The following is a 24249-nucleotide window of genomic DNA, read 5'->3' on the forward strand; positions in this document are numbered from 1 at the left end:
CTATAACAAACTCTTTTGAACTCATCTTTATCTATCCATCTAAAGTGAAAAGGAAACGTTTTTCTCAATATCCTTTTAGGACCTCGAAGTGGAGTTTGATTCCTGTATGGTTGAGCACTGTCTCAGCGCAGTGGAGTGGGCGTACAGAATGCTGCCCTTCTCTCGGTTTTCTAATATCGAAGAACTTATTCAAGATCTAATTTTGAGCCTTATTGGAGAACTGCCACCAATCAGAAAGGTAATGTGAATGTAGGTGAAAACAAACTAAATGAAAATCAGAGACTTTAAAAGGATTTTTGTTTTAATTGAGAGTGATATTGCTCATAAAACCCGTGTTTTTACTTTTTCTGAAGGTAGCAGAAATTTTTGTGAAAGCGTTTCCCAATCCTGAGGATATAAGGGTTCCTTTAAGAGAAAAATATCACTCTCTTCAGCAGAGACTCAGACACTGTGTGGTGAAAGGTAGTATTTGTCATTTCTTAGATATCTGATAGATGAATTACTGAAGATTCTTGTTTTCTTTTGAAAGCATGTGATTTCTAGTGCTTATGTTTTTACATATTTCTCCTTTCTTTGAAGATAGTATGAGAAGGCAGAAATAAGCACCAATTTTGCTTTGGAACCAGACAAAGCTAACTTCATGTCATGCCTCTGTCAGTTAATAATTGTGTGACGGTAGGCAAGTTGCTCAATCTCTCTGGGTCTCATTTCCATATTTGTAAAATGAGTATATTAATATCTACCTTATGAATGTAAATTAAAAGAGGATTAAGGGGCACCTAGGTGACTCAGTTAATTAGTGGACTCTTAATTTCGGCTCAGGTCATGATCTTAGGGTTGTGAGATTGAGCCCCATGTTGGACTCCTCGCTGGGCATGGAGAATGTTTAGAATTCTTTCTCTTCCTCTCTGCCCCTCCTTCCACGTGCTCTCTCTCTTTCTCTTACACACGCAAAGAGTATTAAATAAGATAAAATATATAAAATGAGCATATAGCACTTTGTGTAATATGGATATTTTATTGAGAACTAGTGTTCTTCATCTTCCTTTATGGTTATTTGTGTTTCTAATTTTATCCTATACATTCAAGATGCCTTTGTGGAATTTTTTCTTGTTAAAATATGCATAGTAGAAAATTTACTATTTTCAAGTGTTCAATTCTGTGACATTAACTACAATCACAATGTGGAAACTTTTAAAGAATTCAAATTACCTTCTTTTTTTATAACTGCAATCTAGTATTTAAGTCAAGTTATGTCCTATGATTATACATTCTTGCATTGATATATATATGGCTTTTATTTTTCTTAAGACTTTTTTGACATTCTCTAAAATGTCCTGTTTATGTATAATAATGTTTAAAATTTTTTTCTGTAGACAACCTTGAAAAACTTTCCTTCTTCATGTTTCCCATTATTTTAAGTCAGAAAAGTGTCCTTGTTTCTTTGGCTAAAATTATACTCATTTTCTCTTATTTACCACTCTTGGGAATGGAAAAATAGTAGAGATTCTTTTTTAATTGTCTGATTTTTTAAATAGTTAAATTGCTGCTTTTTTATTTTTTTTAAGATTTATTTATTTACTTGAGAGAGAGTGAGTGAGGATAAAGAGAGAGCTAGAGGGAGAGGGAGAGAATCCCAAGCTGGCTCCATGCCCAGCCTGGAGCCTGACATGGGGCTCCATCCCAATACCCCAAGATCACAACCTGAGCCAAATCAAGAGCCAGATGCATAACCGACTGAGCCACCCAGGGGCCCTGAAATAGATAAATTACGTCTCAGTTGTTTGTTTTCTAGGGCACACATTTTTATGGTCTGGATTCTGTCCCTTTTGTGTTCTTTTCTGCAATTCTACCTTAAAATGCGGACCATAGCTTTCTAATAAACACTGAAGAAAGCGTGCTCTGTAAGAATGTGGAAATAAGTCTTAGTTATCAGTTGGATTCCATGTTCCCAGGAGGGACTGGACTTGGGTTCCCCTTTGTCTTGAGTTGAAACATTTTAATTTACTGCAAGGCCTTTTGTTTTTTAGGTCCCCAAACTGAGGAAATGTTGTCTGTTATTATGCATTCTATTCATAAAGTGAGAGTGAAAGCCCTAAAACGTGTTGAGAGGAATATAGGTCCTTTTGAGATGAATATCTGGGAACCAATTGAAGAAGAAAAAGCCGAGGCTCCAGGTTTTGATAGGTTTTCTCTGGGACTGAGCTTGAGCAGGAGCACACTCACCGAACTGGGGAATCCTCTAGTCCACAGCGATGCAGATACAGCAGACACCTTCTCGGAAGCATGGTCCGTTGAAGAAAAAAGGTACAGTTGAGATCTCTTAATAGCAAGTATTCACTTCCTTTGGAAAAAAATATTTTCAGTATGTTCATGCAGCAGAGGAGCTGATTTCCTTGCCACTCACTGATTGCACTATTAGCAGTATGAATGATGTCTTATCCTCCCTGACTCACAGGGATGTTAGGAGGGTAGAATGAATTTGAAAATTTATTGAAAATATTCTTGAGGCCTGAAATAATTTTGCTACCTGATAGTATAAAATCAGGTAAGTAGATGAAATTCTAGAGTTCATCTAGAGATGAAATTCTAAAGCTTTTAGTTTTAGGTTTTTTGTTTTTTTTTTAAAGATTTTATTTATTTGAGAGAGAGAGAGAGAGAGCACAAGCAGGGAGGAGGGGCAGAGGGAGAGGGAGAAGGAGGAGAGGCAGACTTCCTGCCGATCCCTGGGATCATGACCTGAGCTGAAGGCAGACACTTAATCAACTGAGCCACCCAGGTACCCCATTTTAGTTTTTTAAAAAGTAATCTTTAGATTTAAATAATTAAGGATTTTTAGATTAGCTGTATTATTTTTAAGGGTTTCCAGGGAAGGAAATTGCACATTCATCTTTGAAACTTGTCTGTAAATTTTCTAGAAATTCTTACTTTCACTTAAACTTCTGTTATTCTAGCTAGTTTTTTTTTTTCTTTCTGATTCCATTATCTGCTGTGCAGTTTATCCTTGTCATGACTAAAAGGCTATATAATGGACCATAATCTTGTTTCAGTGAAATAATTTTATCTACTTCAAATGTAAACATCTGCTTAAACCATACCTAATAGTATTATAAATGATGTGCTTGTTTCACCAAACAATTTTGGTGTTAGCACAGGAATACAGTGGAGGCTGCTTCTGTGCCTTCTTAATAAGAAGAGACATGGCACTTTTAGTTCCGGGGCCTGACACAAACGCTTTATTTCTTTTATTGAGGGAACTAGGAATCTGTGTTCTTCCCCAACGACCATGTTGAAAGGAAATTGATTTAAAAGTAATTATGAAAAAAAAAAAATAAAAGTAATTATGATTGACAGTTAAAGGGTTTGCCTAACAGATATAGTAGCAGCAGAAATTTTAGAAAAAGTTCCCAACTTTTGTGTAGTAGAGTCTTGAGGGTAGTCCTGCTTGTTGTGAAAGCTGAGAGGGGCCGATGCAAGTAACCAGAAACCATAAATGAAGATGTATGTTGGTGACTTGTGATTTTTATTGACTTTGTATTCCTAAATTGTGACCTCTTAGTGGACCTTTTTTTTCCCCCAGGAAAAACATTCATGCCTTTTATTTTTATTTATTTTTTTAAGATTTTATTTATTTGTTCTTGATAGACACAGAAAGGCAGAGACATAGGCAGAGGGAGAAGCAGGCTCCCTGGGCGGGAATCTGGTGTAGGGCTTAATCCCGGGACTCCAGCCTCATTCCCTTGGCTGAAGGCAGACAATCAGTCACTGAGCCACCCAGGTGTCCCCATTCATGTTTTTTATTTTATTTTATTTTTTTTAAAGATAGATTTATTTATTTATTTATTTATTTATTTATTTATTTATTTATGAGAGAGATAGAGAGAGAGAGAGAGGCAGAGACACAGGCAGAGGGAGAAGCAGGCTCCATGCCGGGAGCCAGACGTGGGACTCGATCCTGGGACTCCAGGATCATGCCCTGGGCCAAAGGCAGGCGCTAAACTGCTGAGCCACCCAGGGATCCCCCCATTCATGTTTTTTAAAGCGAAATTTCTGTGAACACATTTCAGTCTTTTTTAACACAAATTTCTCCCTCTTAATATTAATGTGTTATATTTTTTGACTCAGAATGTTTGGCTCTAGTAAACAGTTAGAGATCATTTAGCCTAACCCCCTCATTTGAAAGACATTGAGGCATTAAAAAAAATTTATATGATTCAATCAGTGGAGAGAATCTTTGCTGTCAATTCTGCATCTTAGTGATTAAATCTTTAATTTTGTCTTTTTCAATTTTGTTTTGCTAGAAATACCCCAAATCACATGGAATTAACATTGACAAATAAGTCCAATGAAAAAAAGATATGTAATCAGAAAGAAAATCTTGAAAGAAAAGATCATGAAAAGTTATTACAAAATGCGCTTCCTGTAGTAGGTGTTTGGGAATTTGAACGTGATGATGATGAATATATTAAATTTCTTGATCTCTTCTTGAGTTACGTTCTTGAAAGAGACCTACTTGATTCCAAGGATCCTGGCATTCCATTTCTAACCAGTTTTTCTGGACATCTTAAAGAACATGAGCTTAATTCTTTACTTTTTGATGTACATACAACATTAAAACGACGTCAAGGCAAAACCAAAAGCCAGAACATATTTAGAGCTGGCTCCTGCTTTGTTGTTGCTTCTGAGTCATATGAGTCTGAAAAAGCAGAAAACCAAGTACTTTCAGCTGCAGTGCCAGTTAATCAGGGAACCAGGCCAGTTTTAGAGAACCCTTTGAATGAAGTTGATAAATATGAAGGGACGAGTGGATTGTTCGGTTTAAAACAAAAGTCAGTTTACAGAATACAAGATGCCAATTCGGAGAAACCTGTGATCCAGAGATTGTCAAACCATATTTTTTGGACTCCCAAATCCAACAAAACTAGAAGATGTATTTTCAAAGCAATTCAGTGCAGTGATATTAATCCTCAAGAAGATCTTCCTCTAGCACTAAATGACACTTTTGGCAGTATAAGAAGGCTGCTGGAATGGATGATAAGGTGGTCTGATAGAAGACTGCTCTGTGATCCTAGTCTCACTGAGTTATCCAGTGAGTATAGTCCCGTCATTCGTGTAAAGACCACTACAGCTGCCATTCTTACATCATTGTGGCTTTTGGAGCAACCATATTTTGCTACATATAAGGCAAAAAATATCATTTTAGAGGTAAGTACCTGAATTCTTTATTGCATACAAATGAAAATTCTCATTGTAAATTAAAACTATTTTCATATTTCTTCATCTATTAAAGAATCACAACGTAACAAAGTTAATGACAGTGTTGATTATAATCTGCAAAAAACACAATTTTTTTCCTTCAAGTGATTCCCTTAATTCTCAAAAATAATTAATTAGGGTGTTTTCATAGAGGTTTTGAGGTTTTGAGATTTTATGTGTATTTATAAGAACGAAAAAGGAATAAAAGTGAGATAATATTAAGTGATACTACGAGTGGTATTGCATTTATATTCTTTCTCTTTCAAGTTTCAGGTTTGGTTCAGAGGAAGAAGGATTAGGCCTCTACACAGTTTTTATTTCTGGTGTCTAATCATATACATTAGGGGATCATTTTTCTTATAGTCTTGGCTAGAATTTAGAGAACCAAACCTAGAAAGGCAGATAGGTATCAGTAGATAAGTTCATGCTTGGTAGCTATTTTTTCTCTCCTCTACGCAGTGGCAGCTAGCAGGGTGCTCTTTTAATCTGTTTGCAAGAACAAATATTTTTACATAAATGTCTTTTGATTGAATGGTTGCTGTTGCACTGGAAAAAAAAGTAAGGAGATGAATTTTTTTGAAAACAAATTTATGTATGGTGAAGTAGTTGGGAAATGAACTTTTTTAATATTTGGAGAATTCCAATAGTTTCTCATTTTTTTCTGTTTTTCTCAACTTTATTGAGGTATAATTGACAAAGTTGTAAGACATTTAATGTATACGGTGTGATGATTTAATATACATATACATAATGAAAGGATTTCTGTTACTTAGTTAACACAGTTCAACACTGATATACATTTTTTTGTTTTTTGAGACAGAGAAGTTCTACTATCTTAGCAAATTTCAGTTCTGTAATGCAATGTTGTCAACTATAGTTACAATGATATTACCTTAGCTCCTCAGGCCTTATTTACTTCATAACTGAAAGTTAATATAGGCATACCTAGTTTTATTGCACTTTGTTTTATTATACTTTGCAGATACTGCATTTTATACAAATTGAAGACTTCCGACAACCACACGTTGGGCAAATCCGTTTGCATTATTTTCTAACAGCATTTGCTCACCTCATGTCTCTTTGACGTTTTGATAATTCTTATAATATCTTAAACCTTTTCATTGTCTTTATATTTGTTATAGCGATTTATGACCAGTGATCTTTGATGTTACTATTGTAATTGCTTTGGGGCACCACAAACCATGCCCATATTAGATGCTGAACTTCATCAATAAATATGTGGTTTTTTACTCTACCACCAACTGGCTGTTCCCCCATTTCTCTCTTTTCCTTGGGCCTCCGTATTCCCTGAGACACAACAGTATTGAAATTAGACAATTAACTCCACAATGGCCCCTAAGTGTTCAAGTGAAGGAGTCACATATCTGTCCCTTTAACTCAAAAGCTAAAAATAATTAAGTTTAATGAAGAAAGCATGTTGAAAGCTGAGATAGGCCAAGAGCTAGACTTCTTGCAACAAACAGCCAAGTTGTGAATACAAAGGAAAAGTTCTTGAAAGTAATTAAAAGTGCTGGTCCAGTGAACACACAAGGGATAAGAACATGAAACAGCCTCATTGCTGGTATGAAGAAAGTTTTAGTAGTTGGGATGGAAGATCAAAGCAGCCACAACATCCCTTAAGCCAAAACCTAGTCCAGAGCAAGCCCCTGACTCTTCAATTCTTTGAAGGCTGGGAAAGGCGAGGAAGCTGCAGAGGAAAAGTACGAAGCTAAGCAGAGGTTGGTTCTGAGGTTTAAGAAAAGAAGTCATCTTCATAACATAAAAGTGCAAGATGAAGTAGCAAGTGCTGAAGCTCCAGCAAGTTATCCAAAAGATCTAGCTAGAGTAATTAATGAAGGTGGTTACACTAAACAATAGATTTTCAGTGTAGACATGATAACCTTGTACTGGAAGAAGATGCCATGTAGGACTTTAATAGCTAGAAAGGGAAAGTCAATGCCTAGATTCAAAGGATGGGCTGACTCTCCTGTGGGTCATTGGCTGCCCTGTTCATTAGCATACAAATAGAGGCAGCTGCTGAGGGCAGCTAACTGGACCCCAGCTTTCTGCTGACCATAAACTCCAAATCTGTGCGTGTTTGTGCAACTGTCCTTCTGGGATAAACTGGCAGCAGTGGCCACGGTGCAGCAAGACCCTCCCACAGAGGATCAGTGTGACACTGTGCTGTGCCAGGTCCCTAAAATTTGGAATTTTGAAACTCAGCTGGTATGCCTGAGATAAAAACACAGGAGCACCACACCCCCAGGTGGGCCCATAGGTCAAACAGGGTGAAGGCAAGGATCTGACAGAAACACAGGAGGGGAGATTGTTCGCTCTTCTGAGGGCTTCTTGAACAGTGGGGGCATGAACACCCCTCTCTGGGGACAAGAGAGCAAGGTAATGCCATTCTGCACTCCCCATCAGTATAGACGGACTTCAGTGAGCAACATCGTATCCCACAGTGGAGGCCTGAGCCACTTAAACCAAGCCCCACCTGTTTGTGCTCTGCAGGTGCTTCTGAACTAGGGCAAGTGTGACTGAGAGAGCAGCAGCAGCTCCTTACCCCAGAAGACCAGCACAAACCCTCTGCACTCACTAAGACTACTGACCATAGAGTGTGCAGAGTTTAAGCTCTGGGGACATAGAACCTAGCCTCTTTCTTTCATTCGTTTGTTCATTCTTCCTCTCAGAGCATACGCAGGGAGGGGCAGAGGGAAGGGAGGGAGAATCTCAAGCAGATTCCATGCTGAGTGCAGAGCCTGACATGGGGCTCAATCTCCTGACACTGAGATCATGACCCTAGCTGAAACCAAGAGTCAGATGTTTAACCAGCTGAGCCACCCAGGTGCCCCAGACCTAGCCTTTTTTGACAAGCAGACCAAAACACACCTAGTTAAAACTTGCCACACACTGGACAAGGTCCAGATACTCCCCACTGCAGGAGGGGAGAGACTCTGCAGAGGACTAACCTGAGGGAAAGAGCAGCCAAAACACAATAGCAGAGTACACACAGCATACAACAGAAACACTTCATGAAGGACCAGGCCTTGGATGGCATAGGACCTCTTCTTAATATAGCCATTACTCTCAGGAGCAGGAAACATAACTAGTTTTTATAACACACCAAAGACAGAGACAAAATGCCAAGATGGAGGAATTCACCCCAAAAGCAGGAAGAAGAGGTCATGGGCAGGGATCTAATCAAATCGGTTATAAGTAATATGCCTGAACCAGAATTTCAAACAATAATTATGAAAAAAAAAATAAAACAATAATTATAAGTATACTGGCTGGGTTTGAGCAAAGCATAGAAGACACCAGGAAGTCCCTTACTGCAGAAATAGAAGACATAAAAACTAGTCAGACTGAAATAAAAAATGCTATAACCAAGATGCAAAACCGGCCGGGTGTAATGACCACAAGGATGCCAGAAGCAGAAGAATGAATAAGTGATGTAGTAGATAAAATTACGGAAAACAATGAAGCTAAAAAGAAGAAGGGAAGAAAAATATTGGATCACAAATGTAGACTTATGTAACTCAACAACTCTATAAAGTGTAATAATATCTGTATCATTGGAGTCCCAGAAGAAGAGAAGAAAAGGGGCAGAAGGTTTATTTGAGTAAATTATAGCTGAGAACTTCCTTGATCTGGGGAAGGAAGCAGATATCCAAATCCAGAAGGCATAGAAAACTCCCATCAAAATCAACAAAAGCAGGCCAACACCAAGACATATCATAGTAAAATTTGCAAAATACGGAGATAAAGAATCCTGAAAGCAGCAAAGGAAAAGAAAGCCCTAATGTACAAAGGAAGACAAATAAGGTTAGCAGATCTCTCCACAGAAACTTGGCAGGCCAGATGGGAGTGCCATGACCTATTCAACAAGCTGAATGGGAAAAATATGCTGCCAAGAATATTCTATCCAGCAAGGCTGTCATTCAGAACAGAATGGGAGATAATGAGTTTCCAAGACAAAACTAAAGGAGTTCATGACCACTAACCAGTTCTGCTAGAAATATTGAAGGGGACTCTTTGAGTGGGAAAGAAAGACCAAAAGTAACAAAGACCAGAAAGGAGCAGAGACAATCTGTAGGAACAGTGACTTTATAGGTAATACAATGACACCAAATTCATATTCATATCTATCAATAATTACTCTGAATGTGAATGGACTATATGCTCAGTCAATCAATCTGACTATATGTCAGAGTGGATAAAAAACAAATAAACAAGATCCATCTATATGCTGGCTACAAGAGACTCATTTTAGACCTAAAGTTACCTACCTGTAGATTGAAAGTGAGGGGATAGAGAACTGTTTATCATGCTAATGTCAAAAGAAAGCTGGAGTAGCCAAACTATATTTTAAACAAAAGGCTTATATCAGACAAACTATATTTTAAACAAAAGACTATAATATGAGATGAAAATGGGCATTATGTCATAATAAAGAAGTCTATCCAACAAGAAGATCTAACAATTATAAATATTTATGCTCCCAACTTGTAAGCACCCAAATATATAAATCAATTAGTAACAACATAAACTAATTGATAATACGGTAATAGTAGGGGGCCTTAACACCCCACTTACAGCAATGGACACGATCATCTAAGCAGAAAATCAACAAGGAAACAATGGTGCAGAGCCTGATGTGGGGCTTGATCCCACAATCTTGAGATCATGACCTGAGCTGAAATCAAAAGAGTTGGACGCTAAACAGCTGAGCCACCGAGGAGCCCCAGTAGAGGACCTATTCTTGATAAAAACTCTCAACAGAGTATGGATAGAGGAAACATACCTCAACATCATAAAGCCCATATATGAAAGACCCACAGCTACTATCATCCTCAATGGGGAAAAACTGAGAGCTTTGCTCAGGTCAGGAACATGACAGGGATGCCCACTCTCACCACTCTTGCTCAACATAGTACTAGAAGTCCTAGCCTCAGCAACCAGACGAGAAGAAATAAAATGCATTCAAGTCAGCAAAGAAGAATTCAAACTCTCACTTTTCACAGATCACATAATACTGTATGTGGAAAGCCCAAAAGACTCCACTCCAAAATTTGCTAGAACTCCTTTTTTTTTTTTTTAATTTATTTATGATAGTCACAGAGAGAGAGAGAGAGAGGCAGAGACACAGGCAGAGGGAGAAGCAGGCTCCATGCACCGGGAGCCTGATGTGGGATTCGATCCCAGGTCTCCAGGATCGCGCCCTGGGCCAAAGGCAGGCGCCAAACCGCTGCGCCACCCAGGGATCCCAATTTGCTAGAACTCCTATAGCAATTCAGCAATGTGGCAGGATACAAAATCATTGCACAGAAATCAGTTGCATTTCTATACACTATCAATGAGACAGAAGAAAGAGAAATTAAGCATTGGATCCCATTTACAATTGCACCAAAACCCATAAGATACCTAGGAATAAACCTAACCAAAGAGGTGCAAGATCTCTACTCTGAAGACTATACAACACTTATGAAAGAAATGGAAGATGACACAAAGAAATGGAAAAACATTCCATGCTCATGGATTAGAAAAACAAATATTGTTAAAATGTCCGTACTACCCAAAGCAATCTACACATTAAATGCAATCCCTATCAAAATACCAACAGCATTTTTCATGGGGCTAGAACAAATGATACTAAAATTTGTATGAAACCACAAAAGACCCTGAGTAGCCTAAGCAATCTTGAAAAAGAAAACCAAAGCTGAAGTCATCACAATTCTGGACTTCAAACTATGTTACAAAGAATAATCAAGAAGACAGTATGGTACCGGCACAAAAACAGACACATGCATCAGTGGAACAGAATAGAAAACCCAGAAATGGACCTGCAGTTATTTAATCAACTAATCTTTGACACAGCAGGAAAGAATATCCAGTGGAAGAACTGATAGTCTCTTCAACAAATGGTGCTGAAAAAACTGGACAGCTACATGCAGAAGAATGAAACTGGACCACTTTCTTACACCATACCCCAAAATAAATTCAAAATGGTTGAAATACTGAAACGTGAGACAGGAATCCATCAAATCTTAAAGGAGAACACAGGAAGCAACCTTGACCTTGGCAGCAGCAACATCTTACTAGACATGTCTCAAGAGGCAAGGGAAACAAAAGCAAAAACGAACTATTGGGACTTCATCAAGATAAAAAGCTTCTGCACAGGAAAGGAAACAGTCAACAAAACTAAAAGGTGACCTACTGGATGGGAAAAGATATTTGCAAATGACCTATCTGATAAAGGGTTAATATCCAAAGTATATAAAAAAAACTTAAAAAGTCAACACCCAAAAAACATAATCTAGTTAAGAAATGGGTAGAAGACATGAATAGATGTTTTCCAAAGAAGACATCCAGATGGCTAACAGACATGTGAAAAGATCTTCAACATCATCATTGAGTAAATACAAATGAGAACCATGATGTGATACAACCTCATACCTGTCAGAATGGCTAAAATGAACACAGGAAACAACAGATGTTGTTAAGTATACAGAGAAAGGAACCCTCTTATATTGTTGGTGGGAATGCAAACTGTGCACCTACCCTAGAAAACAGTATGGAGGTTTTCCAAAAAGTTAAAAATAGAGCTGCCCTACAACCCACAATTGCACTACTAGGTATTTACCAAAAGGATACGAAAATACTGATTTGAAGGGGGCACATGCTCCCTGATGTTTAGAGCACCATTATCAACAATAGCCATGTTATAGAAAGAGCCCAAATGTCCATCAACTGATGAATGGATAAAGAAGATGTGATTTTTATATATATACATATATAAACATATATATATAAATATATAGAAGCAAATATATGTATATGTAAATAATACTCATGCCTCAAAAAGAATGAAGTATTGCATTTGCAATGACATGGATTAAAGCTAGAGTGTATTATGCTAAGCAAACTAAGAGAAAGACAAACACCGTATGATTTTACGGTGGAATTAATATGTGGAATTTAAGAAACAAAACATAAATACAGAGGAAGGGGGAAAAAAGGAGAAGGAAGCACACCATAAGAGACTCTTAACTATAGAGAACAAACTGAGGGTTGCTGGAGGGGGAGGTAGGTGGGGCATGGACTGAATGGATTATGGGTATTAAGGAGGGCACTTTAAAAAAAAAAAAAAAAAAAGGGCACTTGTGATGAGCATTGGTTGTTATATGTTAGTAGTGAATCACTAAATTCTGTTCCAGAAATGGATATGTTAACTAGCTATATGTTAACTAACTAGAATTTAAATAAAAATTATTTTTAAAGACATGATTAATCAAATAAAAATTAAATAGGGGCACCTGAGGGCTCAGTTTGAGTGTCTGACTCTTGATTTCAGCTCAGGTCATGATATCAGGGTCATGGGATCAAGCCCTGCATCCGTCTTTGTGCTCAGTGTGGAGTCTCCTGGAGATTCTCTGTCTCCCTCTGCCCCTCTCCCTGCCCACACTATCAGCCAGTCAATCAGTCAAAATCTTTTAATAAATAAATAGAAATTAAATAGAAGAAAAAAAAACAGACCGACTCTTAGTGGTTAATGCAGCCAATGTCTTTAAATTGAAACCAGTGCTAATTGACCTTTCTGAAAATACTAAGCGCCTTAAGAATTACGCTAAATCTATTCTGCTTATGCCTATAAAGGAAGAACAAAGCCTGGATATCAGCCCATCTGTTTACAACATGGCTTACTGAATATTTTTAGCCCAGAGTTGAGACCTCTTACTCAAAAGAAAAGATTCCTTTCAAAAGATTACTGCTCACTGACAATGTACTTGGTCATCTAAAAGCTGTGATGGAGATGTACTGTGACATTCATGTTTTCATGCCTGCTAACAACTACATGCATTCTGTAGCCCATGGATCGGGGAGCCATTTTGACTTTCAAGTCTTATATTGGAGGAACCTTTTTTTTTTTTTTTTTTTTTTAATGACAGTCACACACACAGAGAGAGAGAGAGGCAGAGACACAGGCAGAGGGAGAAGCAGGCTCCATGCACCAGGAGCCCGACGTGGGACTCGATCTCGGGACTCCAGGATCACGCCCCAGGCCAAAGGCAGGTGCCAAACCGCTGCGCCACCCAGGGATCCCTGGAGGAACTTTCATATTTCATAAGTCTGTATCTGTCATGGATAGTGATTCCTCTGATGGATTTGGGCAAAGTAAATTGAAAACTTCCTGGAAAGGATTCACCATTCTAGTTGCCATTAAGAACATTTAGGATTCATGGGAAGAAGTCACAATGTCCGTATTAAGAGTTGGGAAGAAGTTGATTTTAACCCTTCTGGATGACTTTGAAGGGTTCAAGACTTCAGTGGGGAGGGGGAGTAACTGCAAATGTGGTAGAAATAGCAAGAGAAGTAGAAGTAGAACAGAAAGTTGTGGGTAGCCCGGGTGGCTCAGCGGTTTAGCGCTGCCTTCAGCTCAGGGCCTGATCCTGGAGACCTGGGATTGAGTCCCACATCAGGCTCCCTGCGTGGATCCTGCTTCTCCCTCTGCCTGGGTCTCTGCCCCGCCCCCCCCCCCGCCCCTCTCTGTGTGTCTCTCATGAATAAATGAATAAAATCTTTAAAAAAAAAAAGCATAAAGATGTGACTGAACTGCAGCAATCTCATGGTAGAACTTTAACAAATGAGGAATTGGTTCTTAGGAATGAACAAAGAAAGTAGTTTCTAGAGATGGAATCTACTCCTAGAGAAGATGCTGCAAAGACTTGTTAAAATGCTGACAAAGGACTTAAAATATTACATTAACTGTATTTGTTAAAGCAGCAGCAGGGTTTGAGAGATTGATTTTGAAAGAACTTCTATTGTGGCTAAAATGCTATCAAACAGTATCCAATCCTAAAGAGAAATTATTTGTGGAAGGAAGAGCCGATGAACATGGCAGACTTTATTGTCTTATTTTAAGAAGTTGCCATAGCTCCCCCATCCTTAAGCAACCACCAGCCTGATTAGTCAGCAGCCATCAACAATAAGACAAGACCCTCCACCAGCAAGAAGGTTATGACTCCCTGAAGCTCAGATGACAGTTAGCATTTTAAAGCAATATAGGATTTGTTAGATAAGGTGTGTACATTGGTTTTGTAGACATAATGCTATTGCATACTTAATAGAGATGATAGTGTAAACATAACCTTTATATGCACTACACTGAGGAACCAAAAATTTTGTTGCCTTGCTTTATTGTAGTATTCACTTTATTGCAGTGGTCAGGAACTGAACCTGTAATATCGATCAGATATACTTGTACTCTTTTATTAACCTCTCCCCATTTCCCCCACTCCCTAGTTCCTAGCAACCACTTCTCTATTCTCTGTTTTTATGAGTTTGATTTTAGATCCCACATCTAAGTAGTGCTATGCAGTATTTGCCTTTCTCTGTATGCCTTATTTCACTTATCATATTGCCCTCCAGGTTTATCCTTGTTAATGAAAGGAATGGGATTTCCTTCCTTTATAAAGGCTGAATAATATTTCATTATGTATATACACACTTCATTTTCTTGATCCATACACCTATTGACAGATGCTCAGGTTGTCTCAGTACCTTGGCTATGGTGACTAATGGTGCAATGAATATGGGAGTACAGATAATTCTTTAAGATAATGGTTTCATTTCCTTTGGGTATATACCCAAAAATGGGATTGCAGGATCATATTGCGGTTCAATTATTAATTTCTTGAGGAGCCTCCGATACTCTTTTCTATTGTGGCTGTAGTGGTTTACATACTCACGAGCAGTGTATAAGGGTTCACTTTCTCTCCATTCTCCCCATTGTTTGTTATTTCTTCTCCTTTTAATAATAACAATCCAAACAGGTGTGAGGGGATAACTCATTGTGATTTTGATTTGTATTTCCTTGAAAATTAGTGATGTTGACTATCTTCTCATGATTCTGTTGGCCATCGTATGTCTTCTTTGGAAAAATGTTTATCCAGCTCCTCTGTCCAGTTTTTAATCAGTTTTGTTTTGTTTTGTTTTGTTTTTGGGTTTTTTGCTATTGAGTTGTATGACTTTTAAAATGTATTTTAGATATTAACCTCTGATCAGATATATAATTTGTAAATATTTTCTCCCATTCCTTAAGTTGCCTTTTCTTTTTTTTTTTTTTTTAATTTTTATTTATTTATGATAGTCACAGAGAGAGAGAGAGAAGCAGAGACATAGGCAGAGGGAGAAGCAGGCTCCATGCACCAGTAGCCCGACATGGGATTCGATCCCGGGTCTCCAAGATCACGGCCCGGGCCAAAGGCAGGCGCTAAACCGCTGCGCCACCCAGGGATCCCCTAAGTTGCCTTTTATTGTGTTGATGATATCCTTTACTGTGCAGAAGTCTTTTAGTTTGATAAAGTCCCACGTGTTTATTTTTGCTTTTGTTGTCTTCACTTTGATCAAATCCAAAAATCATTGTCAAGACCAATTTCTTTCTTTCTTTTTTTTTTTTTTTTAAAGATTTTATTTATTCATTAGAGACACAGAGAGAGGCAGACACAGGCAGAGGGAGAAGCAGGCTCCATGCAGGGAGCCTGACGTGGGACCTGATCCTGGGTCTCTAGGATCATGCCCTGGGCCGAAGGCAGGCGCTAAACTGCTGAGCCACCAGGGATTCCCCTCAAGACCAATTTCAAAGAGCTTACCACTTATGTTTTCTTCTGGGAATTTTATCGTTTCAAGTCTTACATTCAAATCTTTAATTCTTTTTTTTTAAAGATTTAATTTATTTATTTGAAAGAGAGAGAGAAGGAGTGGGGGCAGAAGGGAGAATCTGCAGAGGGAGAGGGAGAAGCAGACTTCCTGCTGAGCAGGGACACCAATGTGAAGCTCAGTCCCAGGACCCCGGGATCATGATCTGAGCTGAAGGCAGATGCTTCAGCTTTCCATTTATTTGTGTCTTCTTCAGTTTTTTCATCAGTGTATTACCCTTTTCAGTGTACAAGTCTTTCATCTCCTTTGTTACATTTATTCCCAGATACTTTATTTTTTGATGCAATTGTAAATGAGATTTATTTCTTAAGTTTTCTTTCCAATAATTTGTTGTTTATGTATCTAAATACAATTCATTTTTGTATATTGTTTTTTATCTTGCAATTCATTTATTCTAACCAATTTTTTTTTTTTTTTTGGTGGAGTCTTTAGGATTTTCCATGTATAGTATCAAGTCATCTGCAGATGGGGACAGTTTACCTTCTTCCTTCCTGATTTGGATGCCTTTTTTTTTTTTTTTCTTGCCTAATTGCTTGCTCCAACTAGGACTTCCTGTACTATGTTATATAAAAGTGGTGAGACTGGGCATCCTTATCTTGTTTTTGATCTTAGAGGAGAAGGTTTCAGGTTGTTTGTTGTTGTTGCTGTTGTTTTTTTCTGTTGAAAATAGTATTAACTGTAGGCCTCTCATATATGGTCTTTAGAATGTTTTTATTTGCTTTTTTTAAAGGTTTTTTTTTTTTAGTTATTTGACAGAGAAAGAGCACAAGCAGGAGGAGTGGCAGGCAGAGGCAGAGGGAGAGGGAGAAGCAGGCTCCCTGCTGAGCAAGGAGCCTGATGTGGGGCTCTATCTCTGGAACCTGGGATCATGACCTGAGGCAAAGGCAGGCACTTACCCGACTGAGCCATCCAGGTGCCCCTGGTCTTTAGAATGTTGAGATACATTTCTATTGTACTCAGCTTGTTGACAGGTTTTTTTTTTTTTTATCATGAATGGATGTTTAAAAAATTTTGTCATACTCTTTTTCTGCATATATTGAAATCATATGATTTTAACATTTTATTTTGTTAATAAAGTAAATGAGATTGACTGATTTGCAGATGTTGAACTACCTTTGCATCCCTGGAATAAATCCCACTTGATCATGGTGTATGATATTTTTAATGTAGTGTTGAATTCAGTGTACTGATATTTTGTTAAGTATCTTGGCATCTGTTGTTCATTGGAGATAGTGGCCTCTACTTTTCTTGTAGTGTTCTTGTCTGGCTTTGATATAAGGCTAATGCTAGACTTGTAAAATGAGTTTGAGAGTGTTCTCTCTCTTTAGTTTATTAGAAGAATTTGAGAAAGATTGGCATTCTTTAAATGTGGGTAGAATTTGCCAGGGAATCCATCTGGGTCTGGGGTTTTCTCTTTTGGAAGGTTGTGATTACTGATTTAGACTCTACTCATTATGTTCTGTTCACATTTTCTGTTTTTTATGATTCAGTCTTAGTAGACTGTATGTTTCTAAGAATTTATCTAGTTCATCTAGGTTGTCTGATTTGTTGGCTTGTAATTGCTCAGAATTGGTCTCTTGTGATCATTAGTAATCACGTACTATCTAGTTGTAGTGTCTCCTCTTGCATTTCTAAATTTATTTGCTTGAATCCTCTCTTCTTTTTGAGTCTAGCTAAAGGCTTGCCTACTTTGTTTATTTTTCCCAGATCCAGCTCTTAGTTTCTTTGATTTTTTCTCTTTTTAGTCTATATTTCATGTATTTCTTTTCTGATCTTTATTTCCTTCTACTAATGTTGGACTTCTTTTTTCTAGTTTCTTTAGGTGTAAAGTTGGTTGTTTGAGATCTTTGTTTTTTCTTTCTTTAAAAAATATTTTATTTATTACACAGCAGAACAAGAAAGAGCATGAGCAAGAAAGAGCATGAGCAGGGGTGGGGAGGGGCAGTGGGAGAAGCCGGCTATGAACTTTACTCTTAGGACTGCTTCTGCTGGGCCTCACAAGTTTTGGTATGTTGTATTTTCATTTTCCTTTGTCTCAAGATATTTTTTTTACTTCCCTTTTTATTTCACCTTTGACTCATTGGTTCTTCAGGAGTATGTGTTTAATCTTTGCATATTTGTGGTTTGCACAGTTTTCTTCTTGTAATTGGTTTCTAGTTTCATATCGTTGTTGGAAAAGATGCTCAATATGATTTTAATCTTCTTACTTCTTACTTAAATTTACTAAGACTTGTTTTTATGGCCCAATATATAATCTCTCCTGGAGAATGTTCCATATGCCCTTGAGAAGGATGTGTATGTTGCTGTTATTGGATAGAATGTTTTGTAAATGTGTGTTAGATCCATCTGATCTATCTATTGAACTTCTCAACTGTTTTTGTATTGCTATCTATTTCTCTCTTCATATGTGGTAATATTTGCTCTAAATATTTATTTTCTTCTATATTGGCTGCATAAATATTGACTAATGTTAAATGTCTTTGATAGATTGACCCCTTTATCATTATATAACATCCTTCTTTATCTCTTATTTCTCTCTTTGGCTTAAAGTCTGTTTTCTATGATAGAAGAAGTTATACTTCTGATAGAAGTATAACTATTCCTGTTTTCCTTTGGTTTCTACTTGCATGGAATATTTTTCCATCTCTTCACTTTCAGTCTCTGGCCTTAATGCTTAAGTAAATCTCTTACAGGCAGCATATAGTTGAGTCTCCTTTTTTTTAATCCATTCAACACTCCCTGTCTTTTTTTTGTTGTTGTTGGTCTTGGCAATGAGGAATTCATTGGTAGGAAGAAGGAAAATCTTGTGAAATCTATTTGAGGCAATACAGTTGGTCATTATGGCAACTGAAAAGTCACCAGTCAGCTCTTCTTTTTGTCTCTTTATTTTGGGGAACACTCTACTTCTCATTTCTGCTTCTCTTTGGAAGAATATTCCATTCTCTCTGTAAACTGTCTTCCTTTTTCTGCTCCTCTAGACCTTTCCACACCTTTCCAAGTTTCACTCAGATGTGGCTACTTGTGGAGCCTTATTGTTCCAAGGCCAGTGCAGCTCAGCCATATGTTCCGTGCCATTCATATTTTTAAGAAAGACTGATTGAAAAAAAAAAAAAAAAGACTGATTGGCTCAGGTCACGTGACCATTTGGTCTGATCAGCTTTGGTGGTAGTGCAAGGTCAAAGAGAATAAAGTAAGTTGTTCAGACCTAAGCCAGAACTGTTAGGAGAACTCACCTTGTCTTTTGATTGGATAATTTAGTTCATTTACCTTAATTTTTATTTATTTATTTAAGATTTATTTTATTATTTGAGAGAGAGAGCACAGAGAGGAAGGACAGAAAGAGAGAGAGAATCTCAAGCAGACTGCTTGATGAGCCCAGCCCTGAGACGTTTGATTTTTTACAACCCCTGAGATCATAACTGAGCCAAAATCAAGAGTCAGACACTTTACTGACTGAGCCACCCAGGTGCCCCTCATCTATTTACTTTTAAATTAATTATTGATAGTTATGGACTTAATATTACCATTTTGTTAAAATTTTCAGATTATTTTGTAAGTCCTTTGTTCTCATCTTCTCTTGTTCTTCTCCTTTGTTATTTGATTATGTTCTGTAATGATATGCTTTTGCGTCATTTTTTTTGTGTGTCTACTGTAGGTTTTTGCTTTAAAACATATAAAAGTCTATTTTAAGGTGATAACAACTTAACTTTTCATGCATACAAAATCTCTACATTTTTGCACTACCTTTCCTCCCTTACAAAAAAAAAAAAAACATTTTTATGTTTTTGAAGTAAAAATTTGCATCTTTTTACATTGTGTATTTATTAACAAATAATTGTAGTTATAGTCATTTTTCATATCTGTCTTTTAATCTTCACACTAGAGTTGTGTTTTACCCACCACCATGACAACACTAGACTATTTTGAATTTAACTGTATATTTTTATCAGCGGATTTTATACTTTCACATATTTTCTTGTTACCCATTAGTGTTTCCATGTTTCAGCTTGATGAACTCCCTTTAACATTTCTTGTAAGGCTAGTCTAGTGGTTATGAACTCTCCGTTTTTGCTTGTCTGGGAAATTATTTCTCTCTTTCAATTCTGAAGAATACCTTTGCTGGGTAGACTGTTCTTGCTTAGCAGTTATTTTTCCCCCCAGCACTTTGAATATATCATGCCACTCTCTCTGTCCTGCAAAGTTTCTGCTGAAAAATATGCTGATGGTGTTAAGGAGTTTCTTTGTATGTAACAAATTGTTTTTCTTTTGCTGTTTTTAAGATTGTCTTTAACTTTGACAATGTAATTATAATGTGCTTCAGTATAGGTCTCTTTGGATTTATATTATTTAGAACTCTCTGGGCTTCCTAGATCTGGACTTCTGTTTCTTTCTTCAGGTTTAAAAAGTTTTCAGTTATTATTTCTCTGAATAAGTTTTCTGCTCCTTGCTCTTTCCCCTCCCTTTGGGACCTCAGTAATGCATGTAATTGTCTGCTTGATGGTGTCCCATAAGTCCCTTAAGTTATATTAACTCTTTTAAGTTGTTTTTTTTTGCGGGGGGGGGGACCCCTGGGTGGCTCAGTGGGGGCCTTTGGCCCAGGGCGTGATGTGATCCTGGAGTCGTAGGATCGAGTCCCACATTGGGCTCCCTGCATGGAGCCTGCTTCTCCCTCTGCCTGTCTCTGGCTCTTTCTCTCTCTCTCTCTTTCTCTGTGTCTCTCATGAATAAATAAATAAAATATTTTAAAAAATAAACCAATAAATTTTTTTTCTTTTTGTTCCTCTGATTAGATGAATTTCACTACTCTGCCTTTGAGTTTTCTGATCTTTTCTTCCACTTGATCCAATCTGCTTTTAAATCTCTCCATTGAATTTTTCAGTTCAATTATCTTATTCTTTAGCTCTGTAATTTCTGTTTTCTACATTTTGTATTTTCTCTTTGTTGAAATTCTCACTTCATTCATGCATCACTTATGTTTTCACTTTGTTCATCCCCTGACCTCTGTGACCATTATTCTGAATCTCTATCAGGATATATCATTATTTCCATTTCATTAAGATCTATTTCTGGAGGGCAGCCCCGGTGGCTCGGTGGTTTAGTGCTGCCTTCAGCCCAGTGCCTGATCCTGGAGACCAGGGATCGAGTCCCATGTCAGGCTCCCCCCGCATGGAGCCTGCTTCTCCCTCTGCCTGTGTCTCTGCCACTCTGTGTCTCTCATGAATAAATAAATAAAATATTTTTTTAAAAAGATCTATTTCTGGAGATTTATCTTGCCCATTTGTTTAGAACATATTCCCATTTCTTCAGTTTACTTGACTTTCTGTGCTGGTTTTTGTGCATTAGATAAAGCAGCCACATCTCCCAGGCTGGATAGAGTGGTCTTATGTAGGAGATGAACCTCTTCAGCCAGCTGAGTCTGAGCTGCTGCTTGGCTCTGAAGTCTTTGTGATCATCTAAGTCTTCTTCTTTGTTCTTAATGATTCCCAGTAGTTGAGGGTATGTCAAGATCCATTAGTGTCCCAAACGTTGTGTCACGTTTAGCATCTAGGGACACAGGGATTGGACAGGTTGGACTCTGAGGCAGCATGTGACAAAGTACATCAGTAAGCCCTTTCTGAGGAGAAACTGAGAGATGGATGTTTTTGTTCCATCTCTGTGAACTAGGCCCTCATGTATAACTACAGGGGGATGCTCCTCCAGGCATTAAGAACTGCTTCTTTGCTACACTTCTATGGGACTCATAAATGCAAATCCCGTTAGTTGTCAGAGACAGGTGATCTGGGCTCCTGTCCTTTAGTCAGTAGCTGCTGACACCCAGATGTGTGCCTCCAGGAAGATACTGGTGACTTGGAATGGGCTAGAGAGAAAAAGCAGGGGAGGTGTCCATCAGTTTCCCAGTCTCTGGGGTATCACAGCTAGCCCCCAGATATATGCAGTTGTATCCTTCCAGGAGAAGACAGAGATGAGTGTTTTTGCCTGTTCCACTGTGCTGAGCCTTTTGAGGATAGTTGCAATGAGTGCTCATGCATCTGTTAATAACTTCTGCTTTGTTTGCTATGGTCTTGTGGGACTTACGGATGCAACCCTCACTGGCTTTCAGAGCTAGGTGTTTTGGATGCTCATCTCTCAAGTGAGAGTCTTAAAAGTTAGAGTGCTAAGTGGCATCCAAAATCTTCCCTCATCAGAGTGAAGTTAAGAGTTCCTTCCTGCTTATAGGATGCTGTGCCATGGGTGGGGTTTTGGCCAGAATGTGTCTCAATCATTGCTACCTATCTCTGTGTGAATATTTTCTCATTTGCTTTATGTATAGGAATCCATTAGCTAGTTTCTAGATTTCTTTCAGCAGTAATTGCTTTGTGTATAATTGTACATTCAGTGTGCCAGTGAGAGGAGGGGAATTTAGGAGCCTCCTATGTTACCATCTTGGTTGACTTACCTCCACCCATCCTAGTTCTGTATTTGTTCTCTTTTATTTTATTTTATTTTATTTTTCTGTTTTGTAAGGCAAGAAAAAGGGAGAAAAAGAAATAACTATATATATATTTTTAAGATTTTATTTATTCATGTGCAACACACAGAGAGAGACAGAGAGGCAGAGACACAGGCAGAGGGAGAAGCAGGCTCCATGCAGGAAGCCCGACGTGGGACTCGAACCCATGCCCTGGGCTGCAGGCGGCGCTAAACAGCTGTGCCCTGGGCTGCAGGCGGATCATGCCCTGGGCTGCAGGCGGCGCTAAACAGCTGTGCCACCGGGGCTGCCCGAGAGAACTATATTTATTCTATTTTAAAATGCCTTTAAAAAAAATTAAATGCCTTCATTCTGTGGCACCTGGCTGGCTCAGTGGTAGATCATGTGATTCTTGATTTTAGGGTTGTGATTTCAAGCTCCATGTTGGGCATAGAGGTTATTTTTAAAAATTAAAAACTAGAATTAAAAAATAATGGAGTGTTAAAATAATTTACTCTAGATTGCAGGGGGTGTATGTGTGTATTTTGTTTTTTGAGATTTTTTTCATTTTTTGATATCAGTGTCTATTATCCTAAGGTTGTTTATTTAAGATACTGTGACATTTTTTATCACTGAAATTTGTATTTCTAGGTGATATACACAAATTTCTAAACAAGAGACTTAAAAGAGATATATCCATGTATTTTTAGCTGCATATATTTTTATCTATCATGTCATTTTGGAGTAATCACGAAGTGCCTTTATAATAGCAAAAAGAGTTAAGTGAAAGTAGCTTTACATTTTTATTGTTATTGTTTTGTGACTTAAACTTTGGTAACATACCGTACAAAATTGGGTTTTTAAAATTTATTTTTATTTTTTTTAAAGATCTTATTTATTTAAGAGAGAGAGAGAGAGCACAGGGGAGGAGGAGAGGGAGAAGGACAAGGAGATTCCATGCTGAGTGCAGAGCCCAACGCAGGGCTTGATCCCAGGACCCTGAGATCATGACCTGAGCTGAAATAGAGTCAGATGCTTAACTGAATAAGCTGCCCAGGTGCCACCCCCCCTTACTAATTTATAAGGCTGATTTCTTTCCAACATTATTTATGTAGTCAGGTTTGTTTTTTCCAGATGGAATAAAGACTTGCAACAAGTATTGAGTTGTAGAAATGCAGTAAATACTTGATAAACGAATGAAAAATTTAATCAGGAATAGGTCTGTGGAAAATATTAATAACCAAAAAATATAATGAAAAGTATGAGATTCGACTGTGAATACTAAATACTGTAAATGGTTTGTTTTTAGGTGCTAGAGAATCATTATCCTCAGTCGCAGACTGGACCAAACATTGAGAGTGATTGCAAAATGAATGCTGGCTGTTCCGTCGCAGTAACCACCCAAGGTGGGACTGAGGAAAGAAATGATCAAAACGAACCTCGTCAAAATATCTTGATGTAAGTTTTTGATTATACATTCCTTTTCAGTGGATGATACTTGTTTGATAGTGTTTGGGCTTTAAGGCAAGAATCAAACCCTTGAGAGGTAAAGGAATGAGCATTTCTTTGAGCTATAGAGAAGTGCTTTAACAATTCATTGCAAAATATGCTTCTTCCTTGTTGGTTTAGCTTATATCTTCTGATAGAGGAGCTAATTCTCATCCTGAGAGATCCTCTTCTTATATTAATTGATTTCCTATGTTAGGGGAAGTTGAGCTAATCATTTCATATGTTTTTACATATGAAGCAATATATCTTTGAACAACAAGTTTTAACCTTTAATAGGAAGATTCCTTTGTGAGAATGGCAGATTTCATAGGTTGAAA

At 37.8% G+C, this 24249-nt stretch overlaps 1 protein-coding gene across 29 annotated transcripts in view; it reads left to right on the plus strand.

Moving 5' to 3' along the window:
* The window catches only part of CPLANE1 (ciliogenesis and planar polarity effector complex subunit 1), a 138045-nt gene that overhangs the window by 51261 nt on the left and 62535 nt on the right, over positions 1-24249 (plus strand). For 23 of the 29 annotated variants that reach the window (XR_007410379.1, XR_007410378.1, XM_049109321.1 and 20 more), the window contains 6 exons: positions 80-238; positions 354-462; positions 2031-2307; positions 4302-5205; positions 13206-13325; positions 23733-23881. Coding sequence is in view for 27 of the 29 variants with exons in the window: in XM_049109321.1 (XP_048965278.1) it covers positions 80-238; positions 354-462; positions 2031-2307; positions 4302-5205; positions 13206-13325; positions 23733-23881 (1718 nt within the window). In the remaining 2 variants the exon portion in view is untranslated. The remainder of the gene's footprint in view (positions 1-79; positions 239-353; positions 463-2030; positions 2308-4301; positions 5206-13205; positions 13326-23732; positions 23882-24249) is intronic. The other 6 variants (XM_049109331.1, XM_049109332.1, XM_049109338.1 and 3 more) reach the window with 1 other exon arrangement.

The sequence above is a fragment of the Canis lupus genome, chromosome 4 (genome assembly GCF_003254725.2).
Source record: "Canis lupus dingo isolate Sandy chromosome 4, ASM325472v2, whole genome shotgun sequence".
Lineage (NCBI taxonomy): Eukaryota > Metazoa > Chordata > Mammalia > Carnivora > Canidae > Canis > Canis lupus.